Consider the following 17025-nt stretch of genomic DNA (forward strand, 5'->3'; position numbering starts at 1 on the left):
GCTGCTAACCTGCAAAGGGTTTCGGTTCTCCCTTGAGCCAGCCCACCATTCTAACAGCGTCTCCCACTCTATTAAACTTTATTCTCCTCTCATTCTGCCTCCTATCTGGAAATTCTTTTCCAACCCATGCATGGACCACAACAGTTCATAATTTGCCCAAACTGCCCAAACATGCAGTTATGTTTAGTCCCTTCTAGTCTCTCTGCATTCTGCTGCTTGGGGAGACATCTGTCCAGGTCTAAGCACTACAGTTAAGGGTCCAGGTCCCGGCCTATCTCAGTACTGATTACATTCTGATATATAATATATCATTTACTTATGTTTAGTGTCTGTTTGTTCCTCCTCGCTAAACTGTAAGTTCAACGATGACAGACCTTTGTTTAGTTCACTAACATAGCCTCAAGTCTTACAGTGCAATTCTTTGATGTCCTCTGAACACTGCAAACTTAACATTGTCCCTAACTGGAATCTCTTGCCTGTTGAAACTCCTCCTTCTCCACTAACAGCCTTCCGGTTGCCTAATTACAAAATCCACAAGTCATCCCTAAGTCCTCCTTGCTCTCCCTACACCCAGTCATTCATCAAGTCTCTGGAGTCCAAGAAACACACATCTCTTATCTTAACCTCTGCTCCATCAAAGTTCAAGCCCCATCTTCTCTCTCCAAATATTTTGAGGACAGTTTCCCATCTCTCTCTCTCCATCCAATCCCATGTGACAGTTTGGGTAATGTATCTAAAACATATATTTGATTATATTACTCTCTTGCCTACCATCTTTCATTTTATAAGGTATTATGATTTTAATTAGCTTAAGGTGAGACCTTGTGGGCTTTTAGACTTTGGTTCCATGAAATTAGTCTGGCAACACAGAAAAACAAACTGAAGGGAGTTTTCACAGAGAGCTCATGTATCCACAATTTAGTTTCGTCTTACCTGGTGTTTGGTCCTGCTTGAAACTCCTGTCCTAAAGGAAATCAACCCTGGATATTCATTGGCAGGGCTCATGCTGAAGCTGAAGTTCCAATACGTTGGTCATCTGATGCAAAGAGCCAACTCATTAGAAAAGACCCTGATGCTGGGAAAGATTGAAGGCAGGAGGAACAGGGGATGACAGAGGATGAGATGGTTGGATGGCATCACCAACTCAATGGACATGAGTTTGAGCAAACTCCAGGAGATGGTGAAGGACAACAGGGAAGCCTGGTGTGCTGCAACCCATGGGGTCACAGAGTCCGACACAAGAGCCACTGAACAAGAGTAACAAAAACTCCTGTCAACTTGTAACTTTATATCTCTACTTGCATACTGCTTTTCACCAGAAAACACAAAGCTAAGGGTTTTAGCACTCCCTCACTTCCCTGTTACAAGGATCCTATAGAAAACATTCCCTTCTTTCAATTTTAAATTCCACAAAGGAAATGTTTTCAAGATAAAATTGAGGATTCTGGCATAGAATAAAAATTCCCTCATCATTTGGCACCTAAATTCCCTTTGGATTTCAGCTTCCTATTAAGTCACTTGACTACTCTGAAACCTTTTTTGAAGCTTTTTTGAAGCTCCCTGGCCTCTCCTTTGTCTGTTCTTCAGATTTAACAAGCATCCATTGAACACCAACAACATGGCAGACACTTGGAATAATGACAAGGTGGATGAGGTTCTACCCCAAAGAGGGAGAGGCAGAAGTCCGGTCCAGAGTAAGAGACAGATGTGTCTGATGTGGTGATGTTGCTGTTCACTAGAGACACACCTGGAGCCTCATCCAGCTCCCCCAGTCTGATCCAGGTGCCCAACCAGAAACTGAGTATGGACAAATGGACAATGGCCAGAGCAAAGAAGATAAAAGAATTCTTACCCATGACCTCTGCACCAGTCGGCCTGGAATAGTCAGGACTTGATCAACTACTTCTCTATTTTCTGTCCCTGCTTCCGACTCAGGACCAACCACAGAAAGCCGAATATATTCCCCAAACCAGTCACGTAAGACACCCCCACTTCTAGTTAGCTTGCTTCCAGCATCCCATTGCCAACCTCCTCCCATCAGAGCAAAATGATGATTTCATTTGTTTGTTTGTTTGTTTTGGACTATAAAGCCTTCCCACTCCCTGCCTGCCTCTGAGTTTCAGCCACATGCCAGTGATGGGGGCTGAGGCCCTTGCTATAGCACGCTCTGAATAAAGAGCCTCATTTGCTTGTTCTTATTCCAGTGGACTTTTCTATTTCCACAGACCTCGTTACTTCAGTCATGTTTACTGGTTACTCTCATCCTGAACTTTCTGTATGCTAAGTATCCTTTGTCTGACCCTTCACCTCACCTTGAACCCCTCAGGGTCAGGGGCTGTGTCGAAACAGGGCAGCTGGCACAGTACTAGCCACATCACAAGTCTCCACTACTTTTTATGGAATACCAAGGCTTGAAATAAGAGACTGTACTGGAACTTTTACACCACGGATAGGCAGTCACTTGGCCCCCACCCTGACACATAAAGCACTTTTTCGTAACCTACTAAAATGCTTCCAACACTCTTGTAACAAGCTGGCCTCCTCCTACTAGTATAGAAGATTTCTTGTCTTGTTTATCATTGTATTTCCAGACCTAGCATTTAGGAGGCATTTACAAAATAATAACTGGGGACTCTCTATCCCTTCTCAGTGTCTATCCTGAGAGATTTGTGCTTTCCTTCTCTTTAATAAATCCTATTCACTTGCTACCATGAGTTTCTGTGTGTTCATGAAGTTCATTCTTCGGCTCTGTGAACAAGAACTCAGATTCTCATTTCATCTTTTGGGGGCTCATCTGGGATCCTTCAACACCTATGTACGATCTGAAAAGTCAAGCTGAGGCAATGGCTGATTCCACTCCTCCTTTTGGGACCACCTTATGGAACTGGGTATCAACTTCCACCTGGTGGAAACCCCTGGTCCTGAATGGAAGTCTTATTTTGCTCATATTGTTTTTCAGCCCTTGTATTCTAAATTGTCTCACTCACTTTGTAATGTCTCACGTTGAAGCTATCAAGCTTCAAATGGTTATGGAAATAGAGCCTAAGATGACATACCGAGGTTCACTAGATCATCCCAGTGGTGAAGATCTAACTGCCATCCTTCATGGTGCCCCTACACAGCTTGGAGAAGCCAGATTGGTCATTGCCCCTTTCCCCATAATGGCATTTAGAGTCTCCATCTCTAGAGGTGGGGATTGAGGTAGAAATTGCTAGGCAGTCAGTGTAGGACTCTGAGACCTTGGTCTTGTTTTCAATAACCATCTCACCCCATTAGCCTAAAGCTATACCCTCTGTCCTGAGTTCTTGGAATGTGTCCTTTTGTTGTTGTTCAGTCGCTCAGTTGTGTCTGACTCTCTGTGACCCCATGGACTGCAGCACTCCAGGCTTCCCTGTCCTTCACCATCTCCCATAGTTTGTTCAAACTCATGTCTGTGGAGTTGGTGATGCCATCCAACCATCTTGTCCTCTGTCATTCCCTTCTCCTCCTGCCTTCAGGGTCTTTTTCAGTGAGTTGGTTCTTTGCATCAGGTGGCCAAAGTACTGGATCTTCAGCTTCAGCATCAGTCCTTCCAATAAATATTCAAGGTTGATTTCCTTTAGGATTGACTGGTTTGATCTCCTTGCTGTCCAAGAGACTCTCAAGAGTCTTCTCCAGCACCACAGTTCAAAGGCATCAATTCTTCGGAACTCGGCCTTTTTTATTGTCTAGCTCCCACTTCTGGACATGACTATTGGAAAGACCATAGCTTTGACTATATGGACCTTTGTAGTAATTTCTCTGCTTTTTAATATACTGTCTAGGGTTGTCATTGCTTTTCAATGTGTCTTTGGTCTGATAAATTATCAGCAATCAGATCCAGGGAAGCAACCAAAAATGTAATAAATACTAATAAAGATATAAAACTGCTATATTTGGGGGGACTCTTTACCACCCTCAATGTCCATGCTGAGAGCTTTGTACTTTCCTTCTCTTTAACAAATCCTTACTTGCCAAAAATTTTTTTAAAAAATTAAATAATCATTGAATGGCTAAGGTCACTGAGAAGAGACTCTTGAGAGTCCCTTAGACTGCAAGGAGATCCAACCAGTCAATCCTAAAGCAAATCTGTCCTAAATATTCATTGGAAGGACTGATGCTGAAACTGAAACTCCCCATACTTTGGCCACCTGATATGAAGAACTGACTCACTGGAAAATACTGTGATGCTGGGAGAGATTGAAGGCAGGAGGAGAAGGGGACGACAGAGGATGAGACGGTTGGATGGCATCACTGACTCAAAGAACATGAGTTTGAGCAAGCTCCAGGAGTTGGTGATGGACAGGGAAGCCTGGTGTGCTGCAGTCCATGGGGTCACAAAGAGTCAGACACGACTGAGTGACTGAATTGAACTGAAGGCCACTGAAGCCTCACATTTAAATTCCAAGCTTTTTACAATGTCAAGCATCATGAAACTCCAGCTCTTAAGTAAATCTTTTCTCTAACTTCTGTGGAGTTCAAATATCTCACCTCTTACTTCTAAGTGAAACCTGGACTCCCCACCCCTCACCTGCAGCCTATCAAGCAAAGCCTTTCCTCCCATCCAACAGGCACACGGGCCACAGGAGTCATTCCCACTGTTCACCCCACCCTAGCCCTGCAGGTTCTGTAACACCATCTTCTCTCATCCTCATTCAGTCGGCCTCTACTGGCTCTTCCTTTCCTCCTCGCAGAACCTACCTCAGACTTTCGGCCAAGAACCTCCTGCCGGATGACTGATCATGATGGTGCCGGATGGAGGATGAATGATATCTCAGAGAGGGCATGGCAGCTATGTTTTCTGTGCTTCTGTTTCTTTCATGTTTCTGCTTCCCTGTCACCTCCACGTGGAATCCAGTCCATGCAGTTCTGCTGCAGAACTGACAATGTAGTCATCAACCTTCACAACTAGGTGTTACTATTTTCCTCATTACAGACTGAAGTCAGAGAAATGATGTCAGTTCCTGAGAGGACAGAGTAGACTGAGGATTCTTCTCCCATGTTTTGCTCTATGAACTTTTATATGGCTTGAATTTCAACAACTTAAATGATAAAATAAGGAATCTCCTCTGCCCTCTTGTCTTTCTACCATTCATACCCTGACAACCTTCCACTGTGGGTTCATCCAGCATAGCTCTTCTTTTTGACCCTAAGCTACTGGAGACTGCTAGACAGGTTGGGAAATGGAGCGACTACTCTGGTCTCCAGCATGGTTCTACGACCTTCCCTTGAGCTCTAACTTCCGCTCACAGCTGTTACAAAAGCTCCCTAACTCCTACTCTGTGCCTCAAAAGACCTCACCTCCAGCTGATTCTCTCTGTGTCTGTTTCTCTTTTCCTACTCAAGCCCAGGCTTCTCTACATGCTGGCACTGGTATTTCTCTTCCTCCCGTTTTCCCCCTCACCTGATCATACACACACCCTCACATCACTTATGTCTGTGACCCTCTTTCTCATTCCCTTCAAGGACCACCTTCTTGAAGAGTGGGGCTCCCTCACGGCTCACTGGGCTCCCACCCAGTCCTCCACCCCTACAGACTGGCTGCCATTCTGCACAACTGGCTCTTGAAGGTCATGACCTCAAACTTGCCCTACTGTCAAATTCAGAGGCCTCTCCTCTAGCGTGTGCACCACTGGCTGCCCCCACAGTTCTCTCCTCCTGTTCCATCTGATCTCCAGCTGGCTTCTGTCATCTCTTGCATCTTATGCAAAAGATCTTAAGGCTCTCCTGTGACCTCCATCCTTCTCATGCTGGACAAGTACCCTTGTTAACCTTCTCAAACTGACCCTCAGCTCTAAGGAAAGCTCCCAAATCCATGTCTGCAAGCCTGCACTAGCAGGGAGCTTCCTGGCTGTTGTCCCCCTGCTTAGGTACAAGTACCCCAAGCTCAGTGCACAAGGTCTGTCTCCTCATGGAACCTGCTCAGTTCCCCCAACCTTCTATCTCAAGGGCAAGGTGGGGGTGGCTTCCTCTAGCTCTCAGCTGCCAGGCCTGAGCCATCCTCAGCCCGTCCCCAGCCTTGTTTCCATGTCCGGTCAGCTGACATCCATCACCATGGTGACCCTCCCATCTCTCCTCCTTTCCACTTCCACTGCTGTTTCTAGTTCTGTGGCTTCTTTTCTCAACAACTGCCAACAGCACTTTCCCTTTTCTATTAATCTCACTGAGTGTCTACTCACATGCAGGCTGTGATGTCTGCCCAGCCCAGCCCTTCTTGTACTCCAGCCCCTCACAGACACTGACTTATAGCAAATGGCCTGTGGGTACCACCTTGGCCCCCAGCCAATGCCTGCCATCAGGTGGCTTTCCCCACCCCACCGTGGGCAACTCAATGACTTCAGAAAGACAAGAGTGAAGAGTGCATGGCTGCCCTCCTCCCAGCCCCGTTCCTTGTAAGTAGACCCATCTGACCAACTCAACACGTCTCACACGGTGCGTTCACAAAGAGCTCAGTTACGTACGGTGAAAGAATCTTTCCTGCCAAATAAAGATGACAACACAAAGTAACAAACAGCTTTATTTTCATGCCCTGGTTTCTTCGAGGTTTCACTAACAACTTTGATCCCTGTACTGGTGAGCATGTCAACAGTCACAAATACATCACCTTGAGGAGGAAACAAGCAGGTTTGTTTTGTTTTTTTCTATAACCCACTGGACACACCAGGAAGGTGGCCAGCTCCCTGATCCTGTCTCTCACCTCCTGGGGTCTCTGTCCCACAGAAAGGGTCCAATCGGGAGGCTAAATTAGAGCACTACTCTCCTGTTACTTCCTCCTCAGCCCTGGATCCCTCTTGGGGGAAAAAGGAAGATAATAATTCCCTTTTCCTGGTTCTCAAATGGAGGATCTTAACTCCAGCCAGTGTTTCAAAACCAAAACCAAACCAAATAAAACATCTGCAAAGCAGTGCTGGGCCGGGCTGTCTCCCATTTTCTCTGCCACACTGTCATTTTGTGAGGTCTCCCCTAAAATGCCATTGTGACTTGTCTCATCTTTCACAATGGGGATCAAATAGAAAGAATTAACCAAAACCAGCAGAGAACAAAATCAAACTCCGTGAAAACTGCCTTAGACTGAACTCCAGTGAGATGGACATCAACAGTACTCGCATCCCAACCACCCAATTCCTGTGCCCAGTCCCAACCTCTGCCCACAACTCTGTCTGCAGTGCTCAGGCATCACAGTCCCTTCAGGGCAAAGCTCCATGCAGAAGGAGGCTGGACGCTCTAGGAGGGCTGCACCTGCCTGGGCTCACCCGCTGACAGCCTTGGCTGGCACTGGGGGCACCACCACGTGAGCCTCTGGAAGCCCCCAGGGGGCCCCAGGGCCTCTCTCACCACCGGGTGCCCAGCAGGGCACTGCTCCTTCTGGTAGATCTGCGTGTGCTGCCGTGTGCCTTGGAATTTGCCCAGCAGCCAGTCCGCACTGAAGGCCTCCACGTGGTCCACCAGGGCCTCAAGGCGCGGAAGACCCAGCATGGAGCCTGGAGAAAGCGGGTGGATCCCGGCTCTGAACAGGACCTCGTTCTTGATGATGTTCCCTAGAAGAAGGTGGGGAGGGGACGAAGGAAGGCAAAAGTCCATAACAATAGCTGGCCACAAAATTAATAAAACAGAGCAAAGCTAGCGTAGGGAGCACCTCAGGAGCAACCATGCGTCCTTGGGAATCTCAAGGGAGTCACTGCACTGAGTCGGTCACCCCATCTGCGAAGGATTTGCTAACACTTACCTGTCCAGTGGATTACAGTCCATAGAGTTGCAGAGTTGGACACAACTGAGGCGACTTAGCATGCACACACCCCAGAGGTGGTTGTAAAGATGAAATGACATACAACTCACACGTGGCCCATGTAATAGCAAAGAGATTAACAAAAGGGGCTTGAATCTGAGTGCCTGGCTATGAATCCTGGCCCAACCAGACCCAGCTACTTGACCCTAGTGAGTTTCCTGCCATCCTTCAGCTTCTGTCTCCTTCTCTCTAAAATGGGGGTGGGTTACCTGGTTTTCGTGGGGAGTAAATGAGAATTCTCACACATACATACAAATGTTGAGCACTATGCTGGTATGTGGAGAGTAATAATAAATACTAGCTGCTATTATTATTTAAAATGTCAAGCTTAATGCCTGAAATATAGAAAGTGTTCAGAAGGTGTTATTTTTTGCATTTTAATTTTTGAAAATATTTACTTATTTTTAATTGATTGCTTTACAATACTGGCTTGATGAGAAGGTGTTATTTTATTATTTTTCTACTCCTGTCTCATTTGCTGTGAAGTCAACCTTGACCTCTCCTTTCAGAATCAATAAGTTTCTTCAAAATGTCTCAACAGTGCATTTTCTTTAACCTCCACTAGGCATTTATCACAGTCTATCTTAAGTTCCAGGAAGTTGAGTCCAGGTCTGCTGGGTTATTAACACTCTCCTCCAGGAGAGAAAGTGGGTTTGGTGGCAGGCAGGCCCTTAGTATGTGTGGAGTGATGGATGGGTGAAAAGACTGCTCTTTCCAATCACTTCAGACAAAATTTCTCTCTAATTCACTGGTGGACTACCTGATTGGTATCTCAGCTGTGCCCTTAGAGCAAAGGGTCTTCTGCTTCAATTTTTTCATCTGAATGAAGGAAAAACTGGTAAGTGGCCATCCTGCAGAAGAACAGTAAGGATAGAGCCGTGTGCCTGGCAAGGTGGAGTCAGTCACCTGAAAAAGTCAGCTGTTATGATTACTGTCTGTAATAGCAGCTAGTTATAGAGCATTTCTCTTGCTAATTTACCCCAAAGGCTGCTCCTAGAAGCCTGTGCTCCTCTGGGTGCAGGATCTGCCATGATCCTACTATATACTACAATTTAAAAAAAAAAGGATGGAGGGATGTGACCCCTGCTCTCTAGATGGTCATGCTCCAGGAGGCTGTCAGGCCAACTATGACTAACAATATAATCAGGGTAGGAGAGAGGTCAGAAATGCCTGATCAACTCCCTAATTTTAAAAACAGGGAAGGGACTTTCTGTGGTGGTCCAGTGGTTAAGACGCTGCGCTTCCAATGCAGGGGGCATGGTTTGTCTTTAATCCCTGGTCGGAGAACTAACACCCCACATGCCACAAGGCAAAAAAAAAAGAGGGAAGTAGAGCCCAGGAGCCCTGACACCTGCGGTGGGTCCCAGTGTCCCACCTCCCAGACAAGGGACTTTCTCACTAGGTCCGTCACGGGGACCACCCTCTGCCATCAGCCGTACCTAAGCCTGAGAAGTATCGCTGGTCCAACAGTGTATAGCAGACGGGCTGCTCCCGGCCCAGAGCCTCCAGGGCCTGTCCTCGGTGAAACTTTTCTGACAAGATGTCAGAGGCAGGACTGAACACAGGGGAAGAGACGCGCCATGTCATCTGACAGTTATAGAAGGCCAGGAAGCCGCTCCCGCTGAAATGTAGGACCAGCCTGGGAAGAGAGGAGAGGCCACAGTCCTCAGGGTTATGCCAGCGGCATCTGGTCCTACGTGCACACACGGCTCCCACTCCACGCAGGACAAACCTGGAGAAGCTCAGGTCCCAGAGGACAAAAGGGACGGCTCTGCCAGAACTGTCAAACTCTCACCACCAAATGGATTAATTAAAAGAAAACACATATACTCTCCTTTTTCCTGACCATAACAATACATAGAAGACAACTTGGGATGTACAGAAGAGTCTCAAGTTCAGGAGGTGTGGCTACGGCACAAAGCAGGGCTTGTTAGGAAGGAGGGCAGAGAGCCGATGCTAAGGAGACACCTCTCCCATCCTGGGCAAGATCACACTCGCTCCCCTGGGCTTCCTAAACTGCAGACACAGAGGAGAAACCTCCATGAACCCCGATAAGTGACAGGGGGTCACTCTGTGAGGGGAGAGAGGCTGCAGCTGGACTCCAAGACTCACGCACCTTATGTGGAAGTTAAGGGGCAATTTGAGAGGAACAGGACTCAGAAAAACACCTCTGCATGGCATCTGAGGTGACTACTCAAGGAAAAATACATCCCAAATGGGAATGAAAGCAGCAGGATCTCAAGGTGGAGGGAGATGGAAAGGATGGATGAAGAGGTCAGCACAGGGCCCTGTGACTCCACTGTGCGATCTGAGGTCTACAGTCATGGCAGAGCTCCTGAGAATGTAAACCAAGTATGGGGGAAGCAGGCTCCTAACAAAGGACACCCTTCATATGTTTTTAATACACTTAATTTAATTATACATAACTAACAATTTAGTTAATTAGCAATCTGGAACTAAAATTCTAAACTAGCTCAGCAGACACAGAAGATGGGGTAGAAGTGACAGAAAAGTATAGAAGTAGAAATACTAATATTTTAAAAGTCTCAACTTGGAGGGAGGGTGGCAAGAGAGTGAGTGAAACACCAGTGTTAATAATACAGGAGAAGATTATTAATTTAATGCTATCAAAAAATTGATAGTTATTAACCCAGGGTGGGGGGGACAGATATCATTTAAAGATAAGATTATTACCAACAGGATGAAGATGAATAGCAGTACTTCCAAATTAACAGGGGTTTAAAAAAAAAGGAAGAAAAGAAACATGATAAATCCTGATAAATCCAACAGAAGAAAGCAAGCGACAGTAAGACTGCAAATGAAAGAAAATCCAAATAGCCTAGTTACCCAATTTCAAAACAAGGATCTTCAGTTTGACTTTAAAGAGATACAGAAGCCTGCTATTCACTGTTGATAACAAACATACCTAAAATAAGTGAAAAAAAAAAAAATGAACCTATAACCAAGTGGAAAAAAGTCCAGAAAGTGAGCCAACCAAACATGGAACAGCGAGAAACAGAATTAGGTCTAAAGGCAGACAGAGGGCACAGGATTATTTAATAATGTAGCTGCAACGAAACTGTGAGTCAGGGACCCTGATGCCTGCGACCCAGGGCAGCAAAACAAAGCCCCTAAAGTGCTTAGAGAGACAGAGAGAAACTATAAAAACACAACTACTGTGGGGGATTTCAATGCTCCTCTTCCCGAGTTTGGCATATTAAATAAACAAAAAATAAGCAAGAATGGAGAAAATCTGAGCGATCAAAACAACTACCTGTTCTTAACATTTACAGGGTATTTTACTTTTTTTGGTTGGTTGGTTTTTATCAGGATGTTTTACTTTTAATGAACATTTTATCTTCATTTATGCATATAAAATGTAAGCAAAGATCAATTATGTTTTTGGCTGCAAACTTTGATGCCAAAAGTAGAAAATGTACAGGCTGTTGTCCTGATCATAATCCAATTAAAAACTTAATGACCCCAAACACTCAAAGAAAGTAGATATAACTCGGGCCACGTTCGTTGGGGAAATTATCCCCACTTTCCAAGCTGCCAGGTGGTTCTCGCCCCTCTCCTGGGAACCACAGTCTCCCTGCCATCACGGTGGCCAGGGTAGTGGGTTCTCTCTCCGAGAAGTGGGCTGCCAGGGCGCAGGTGGAGACGACCACGCGTGCCTGCAGAGTCTGGCCCAGGCAAACCCCTAGACCCTGCACAGCCGCAGAGAGTCACAGCCCATGGCCTACTCGATCATGCCTCACCTGGGAATAGGGTCCCTCCAGTCACCCCTCTTGTTTGCCTTCTTCGCTCTGGAGAACTCGTTCACCCAAATGCTGCCAAACAAACCAAAGCGGACCTGCAGCCACCTCTCAGCCCCTCCTGCAGGACTGTCTTCTCCCAAACACTGCAGACCATCGTCTCCACTGGGGACAGCACTGTCTCCTCCAGGGGACCGGGAGGACTGGTCAGAGGCTTCCTGGTGGTGCCTGGCCTTGTCCTTCTGCTCTCCTTTTCGTAGAGGCTCTGACAGTGGGGAATTGCCCAGGGACACAGTTTCTTCATCTGGATCAAATCTAAGGAATAATTTCTTTCCATGGACCTAGAAAAAGATGAACATGATCTAAGGCTTGGTATAGAATTACTTGTGTCTTCCCAAAATTCATGTTGAAATCTACCCTCAATATGATGGTGTCTGGAGGCGGAGCCTTCAGGAGGTGATCAGGTCATGGGGATGGTGCCCTCATACATGGGATTAATGCCCTTATAAAAGAGACTGCAGAGGGCTCCCCCACCCTTCCTCCACATGAGGACACAGCAAGAAGACAGTGGTCTACAAACCAGGAAGTTGGTCTTCACTAGACACTGAATCAGCTGGCACCTTGACCTTGGACTTCCCATGCTCCAGACTGTGAGAAATTTCTGTTGCTTATAAGCCAACTAGTGTGAGGTGTTCTGCTACTGCAGTCCACAAAGACTGAGCCTTTTAGACCCAGAAAGGGGAAGACTGGCAGAGGTGCATCCAGCCATTTATCCTAATATAAATGTCTCCCCTCCTGCCTCTTCTATGAAGCTTTCCCAACTTGAGTATTCGGGACTTGCCTTTTGCTTTTTGCTCCAGTCGTATGAGCACTTAGTATACAGTTTTCAAAATGATAGAAGCAAGTGGAACAATCATATCAGCAGTGAAAGAGATGCACGCTGGATGCAGGGACACTCTAGAATGCCCAAGAGGAATGGCTTCCAATTTTTTCATGGATTAGCCAGCCTTCTGAGTCTGTTATAAAAAAGTTACTTTCTACAAGCCAGCTCTGTGACAGCAGGTGCTAAGATGCAGGCCTCTGGGATCCAGAGACAAAGGGACATCAATCCTGTGTCCTGCAAACTTTGCAGGACAGTGTGGACAAAGAGTACAGGTGCCCTCGTGCAGACGTGGAGGTCAGAGGGCGTGGGCTCCAGTCTCTGCCCCTTGCCAGCCTATGTCAGCTTGGGCCAACCACTCTCCCTTCCCTGAGCCCCTCCTTCAAATGCAGAAAACACATGTGAAGGTCCAGCAGACCTCTCACAGACATCTTTCAGTTCTAACTGAGGTTTTATAGCCTGGGATGTATGTGTGAGACAGAGAGAGAGAAAGGAAAGAGAGACAGAAGGGCACGGCGGAAGACAGAGAACTAGTATTTACTGAGTGCCTATTATGTGCCAGGTATAAAGTCTACTTAATTCAATTTTACCTGGTAGGTGGTTTACCCCATTTTACAACTCAAGCAGACACTAGAGCTGAGAGCCTGAGTAACTTGCTTAGGAGCACACAGCTAAGCAGCAGCAGAGCTCGTTAGTTTCTCGACCACCAATTACTATAAGTCTCCTAAGCACCAGACACTCAAGTGCCAGGAATACAATAATGCTGAGGTCACAGCCCCTGTCCTGTTTGTCTCCTCCAATCAAAAGGCAGGACAAATTCAGGAATGAGGGGCCAACAGGAGGACAGATAAGGTTCCCTGGAAGCACAGCCGGGTCACTCCCCCAGCCCAGCACAGGCAGAACAGGCTTCTCAAAGGATGTGATGGCAAGGCTGAATCCAAAGGAGACTAGGAATTATCATGGTAACATGAAGGTACAGCAATGGGGGTGGAGAAGGGAGAAAAAGGAAGATCAGCATGTCAAACCATGAGCAAGAAGGGCTGAGAGAGGAGCTCCAAATAGTTCAACATGACTGGGGAGAGATCCAGGGCAGGGTGAGCTGCAGGCCAGAGGGGGAGGCATGAATCAGACTGGCAAGCAGCTATGTGAGCCCTTTAGGGAATACTGACTGACGTTCAGGGCAAAGACGAGCCAGGCTGAAACCCAGAACAAAAAAGGCTATGCTCAATTTTCCACCAATGAAAAAGTAAATTAAAAAAAAATTTTAAGACAATGCTCTTTCCTCACCTCCTTGCTGGCCCCAGAGAATTAAATACTGTTCCCAACCAAAGGTGCACAATGGACGCAGCGAGAGTCACCAGAATCACTTCAGACCCTGAATGTGAATATCCAGCTCATGCACAGTTCCACGGGCCACTGGGCCGCTGACCTGCGGCTGAGAAACGTCAGAGGAGGAGTTGCATGGACTCTCAGCGTGGCTACCCTCAGGGACAAGGGGCTAACAGCAGGGAAAGTCTTGAGAGAAACCGAGGGGAGGGGCAGGCTGTGCTGATGGAGCTGGCCCACTGGGGTGAGGTGTGGAACGAACCTGCTGGAAGTCGGTGAACTCACCTGTGTGTCCTGCAGCCAGAGGGACTGGAAGCTCGTGGGGTTTAGCTTCTTGCTGCTGCCTCCTGTCTTGACCACCTGCTGCCCCACAAAGGGGGAGACCAGATGGTGAAACTTCCTCACGGATGGCCCCTCTGGCATCCCTGCAGGCAGAAATGGGGAAAGAGACTGCTGACTTAGCTGGTTTCTCCAGCATTTCTGGTGGGTTCCAAACTTTCAAGTAGCCACTGTTTTTGCCATCAACTTTAAGAGCATATACAGCCAAAAAGGGAATGTGGTTGGGGAGGGAGGTGGTCAGTTCAAAGAGAAACCCCAGGAATTCCCTGGTGGTGCAGTGGATAAGAATCCCCCTGCCAATGCAGGGGACATGGGTTCGATCCCTGGTCTGGGAGGATCCCATATGCCACGAAGCAACTAATCTCGTGAATCACAACGACTGAGCCCAAGTGTTGCAACTACTAATGTATGAATGCCTAGAGCCTGTGCTCTGTAACAAGGGAAGCCCCGGCTCACTGCAAACAGAGAAAGCCCATGCAGAGCAAGGACCCAGCACAGCCAAAAAAATAATAAAAATAAATTAAATGTCCCCCAAAATTTTTAAAAAAGAAAGTCCAGCTGCAGCAGGGTGTAGGCCAGTTTCCCAAGGATGGTTGCCTCATCCAGACCCTCACCTTTCCCCAAGCAGCACCAACAACATGCCAGGCACCACACCACAAGCGCCCTCTGCTGTGACCCTGCAGCCTGAACAGAAGCCAGCCCTTGTTAACTTTTTTCCTGGACTGCAGCCCTAACTCATCTCCATGCTTTCTCTGTCGTCCTCCGTCTGCCTTCCCAAATCATCCCAGTCCATTGCTAGTACTTATCTCCCCTCTTTCAGTGGAGAGACGATTGGGACAGAGAAAGCTGGAAGGGACAGAGATGTCGATTTAGCCTGCCAGGACCATCCTGTTAGCAGGAGCATTCTGTAAGCAACAACCACGCAGAACTCAGGACCATGACAAGTCACGGCGTCATGTCAGGTCAGATCAGGGAGAGGCCACATCCAGCTTAACTAGAGAAAATTACCCCTGATAACTGAGAAACTGCTAGGGTTTCATTTTAACCCTGATGTAGGTCACCTGGGACCCCCATCTCTTCCTGCCCCAAATCATCGCAGTCCACTGGGGTCCTGTGTGGGGGGAATTCACATGTTTGAGTCTTAAGTGCTCAGCACCCCAGCTTCTAAGACACTGAAGGCATTCACCCCCACGCTTATACTTCTTATCCACCGATTTCCTCAACTGCAGAAACCTGCAAATGATGACGAAAACCCAAGGAACTAAGCAGCTTCCTGGCATGGTGGTAGCTACTGCATTTCAAAATCCTGAAAAGAATTTAAAAATCTCAGAAATGGAGGTGTCTCTTACAACCCATGTTTTCTCACTGTTTAATTAGCACCACATTCCATAACATTAATATGTATTTTTACTTTGATGGTGCTTTAGACTCACTAAAATGGAGTGTGGTTGCCCCTAATCAGACCTTCAAGACACTCGACAGAGTATCCTGACAAAACTGCGCGACTGCAAGGAGACCGGCCGCCGCAGTTAAGTCGACCTGAACTTCTGCCAGCTCTGCGCCCTGGTCCTCTCCCACAGAGGAAGCTTCTGGAAAAGCTTCCGTCTGAAATGCACCTGATCCTTAAGCTCTTTCGACACAAGGGCATGTGTTTTTTAGGTTTACTTATGGAGATGGGAAGCTTGGCCGCGAGCTGCCTCAGTTACAGCCTTAAGAGGCTAGAAGCCCAAGGGACGCCGGTTCCAAGGGGACACCCCGCCCACCCTCGAGCCCCTCCCCCGAACGGCGAACCGCGCGACGCTGGTTAAGGGGCTGGCTAGCGGACCACAAAGAAAAGAGGAGAGGAGGGGGCGTCGCCGGCGTCCCCTTTGCTCTGCAGACCGACCCTCCTTCCCCACCCCTCCCCCACTCCCCAGAAGTCTAAAATGGCTGCTTTTCCCAACGCCTCCTCCGGGTGACGTGCGGGAGAGGCGGAGAGTGCAGAGAGGGGGCAGACGGTCACTGCAGGAGCGTGGGGGGTTGGGCGGGGCGGTAGGCTGTGGGTTAAAAAGTGGTAAACAGCCGAAAAGAAAGAAAAATTGGACCCGGGTACAGGTTTTCATGAGGGATGCTTCTAAAATGTTCGGTAACGGAGTGTTCACGCGGCTCACAGGTGATGAGAGTAAAGCTGGGAAAGCCCTGCATTTCCAACTGGGCGTGGGGGGGCGCTACCGACGAGGACGCGACTTCCAGCCCTCACCCGCGCTGGGCGTGCGACGCCGCCGGTGGGGCTCGCGGCTGGACTCACCGGCTCTGGGCCCATAGAACCCGGGACCCCAAAGGACCGCACGCAGCCTCGAGGAGAGGCAGAGGCGAGGTGAGCTCTGCGGCCGCGTAGAGCGACGCCTGGTGAGCGTAGGCGGCGGGGCGGGGACCGCGGACGCGGACGCGTAGGGCGAAGCTCCGCCCTCGGGGTGGGGTCGCTCGGGGCTCCGCCCCCTGGTGAGCGTAGGAGGCGGGGCTCTGGGCTCCTCGGTCCAAACAGGTGCAGTGAAAGAGCTGGGGGTCCTGAACCGCGTCGTGGAGGTTTCATGTGTCTCCAGGGGAACTTGGAGGGCGGAGAGTGAGGCTCCGGGCGGGGGTCTCTTCCAGTTGTCCTCTTCTTTGGACTTGTGACTGTTGATAGTGAGCCATATTCCCCAGTGGACCTTCTCTCATCGTGTCTCAATTGGAGAATTTGGAACCAAGGATTCTCCCCAGCTTCTGAAGAGAAGTTGAAATTCGACTTCATCTTGGAGTGGGACCTAGACCCAGGTTGTGCGGGGTTTCCAGCTCCTAGGTTTCCACTCTTTGGGAGTGGCGGGGGTGGGCTATAATAAATGTTCAGATTCTGGAGACAGATTTGAATCCTGGTTCTGCCTGTACTAGTTTTGTACTAA

The 17025-nt window shown here is 48.1% G+C and overlaps 1 protein-coding gene across 2 annotated transcripts; it reads right to left on the minus strand.

Annotated features, from left to right (window-relative positions):
- Nucleotides 1–6509: 6509 nt before the first annotated feature.
- Nucleotides 6510–16543, minus strand: NEIL2 (nei like DNA glycosylase 2). Of its 2 annotated transcripts, none has more exons than XM_061132788.1 (5): nucleotides 16395–16543; nucleotides 14054–14193; nucleotides 11566–11903; nucleotides 9244–9443; nucleotides 6510–7556 (listed from the first exon to the last, which is right to left on the minus strand). In XM_061132788.1, the coding sequence occupies exons 2-5, from the start codon at nucleotides 14189–14191 to the stop codon at nucleotides 7243–7245; spliced, it is 990 nt and encodes a 329-aa protein (XP_060988771.1). In that variant the 5' UTR covers nucleotides 14192–14193; nucleotides 16395–16543; the 3' UTR covers nucleotides 6510–7242. The 2 variants fall into 2 exon arrangements, with proteins under 2 accessions (XP_060988771.1, XP_060988772.1); XM_061132789.1 differs by having other exon boundaries at nucleotides 16347–16509.
- Between the last annotated feature and the right edge of the window lie 482 nt (nucleotides 16544–17025).

Source organism: Dama dama, chromosome 29 (genome assembly GCF_033118175.1).
Source record: "Dama dama isolate Ldn47 chromosome 29, ASM3311817v1, whole genome shotgun sequence".
NCBI classification, from domain to species: Eukaryota; Metazoa; Chordata; class Mammalia; order Artiodactyla; family Cervidae; genus Dama; species Dama dama.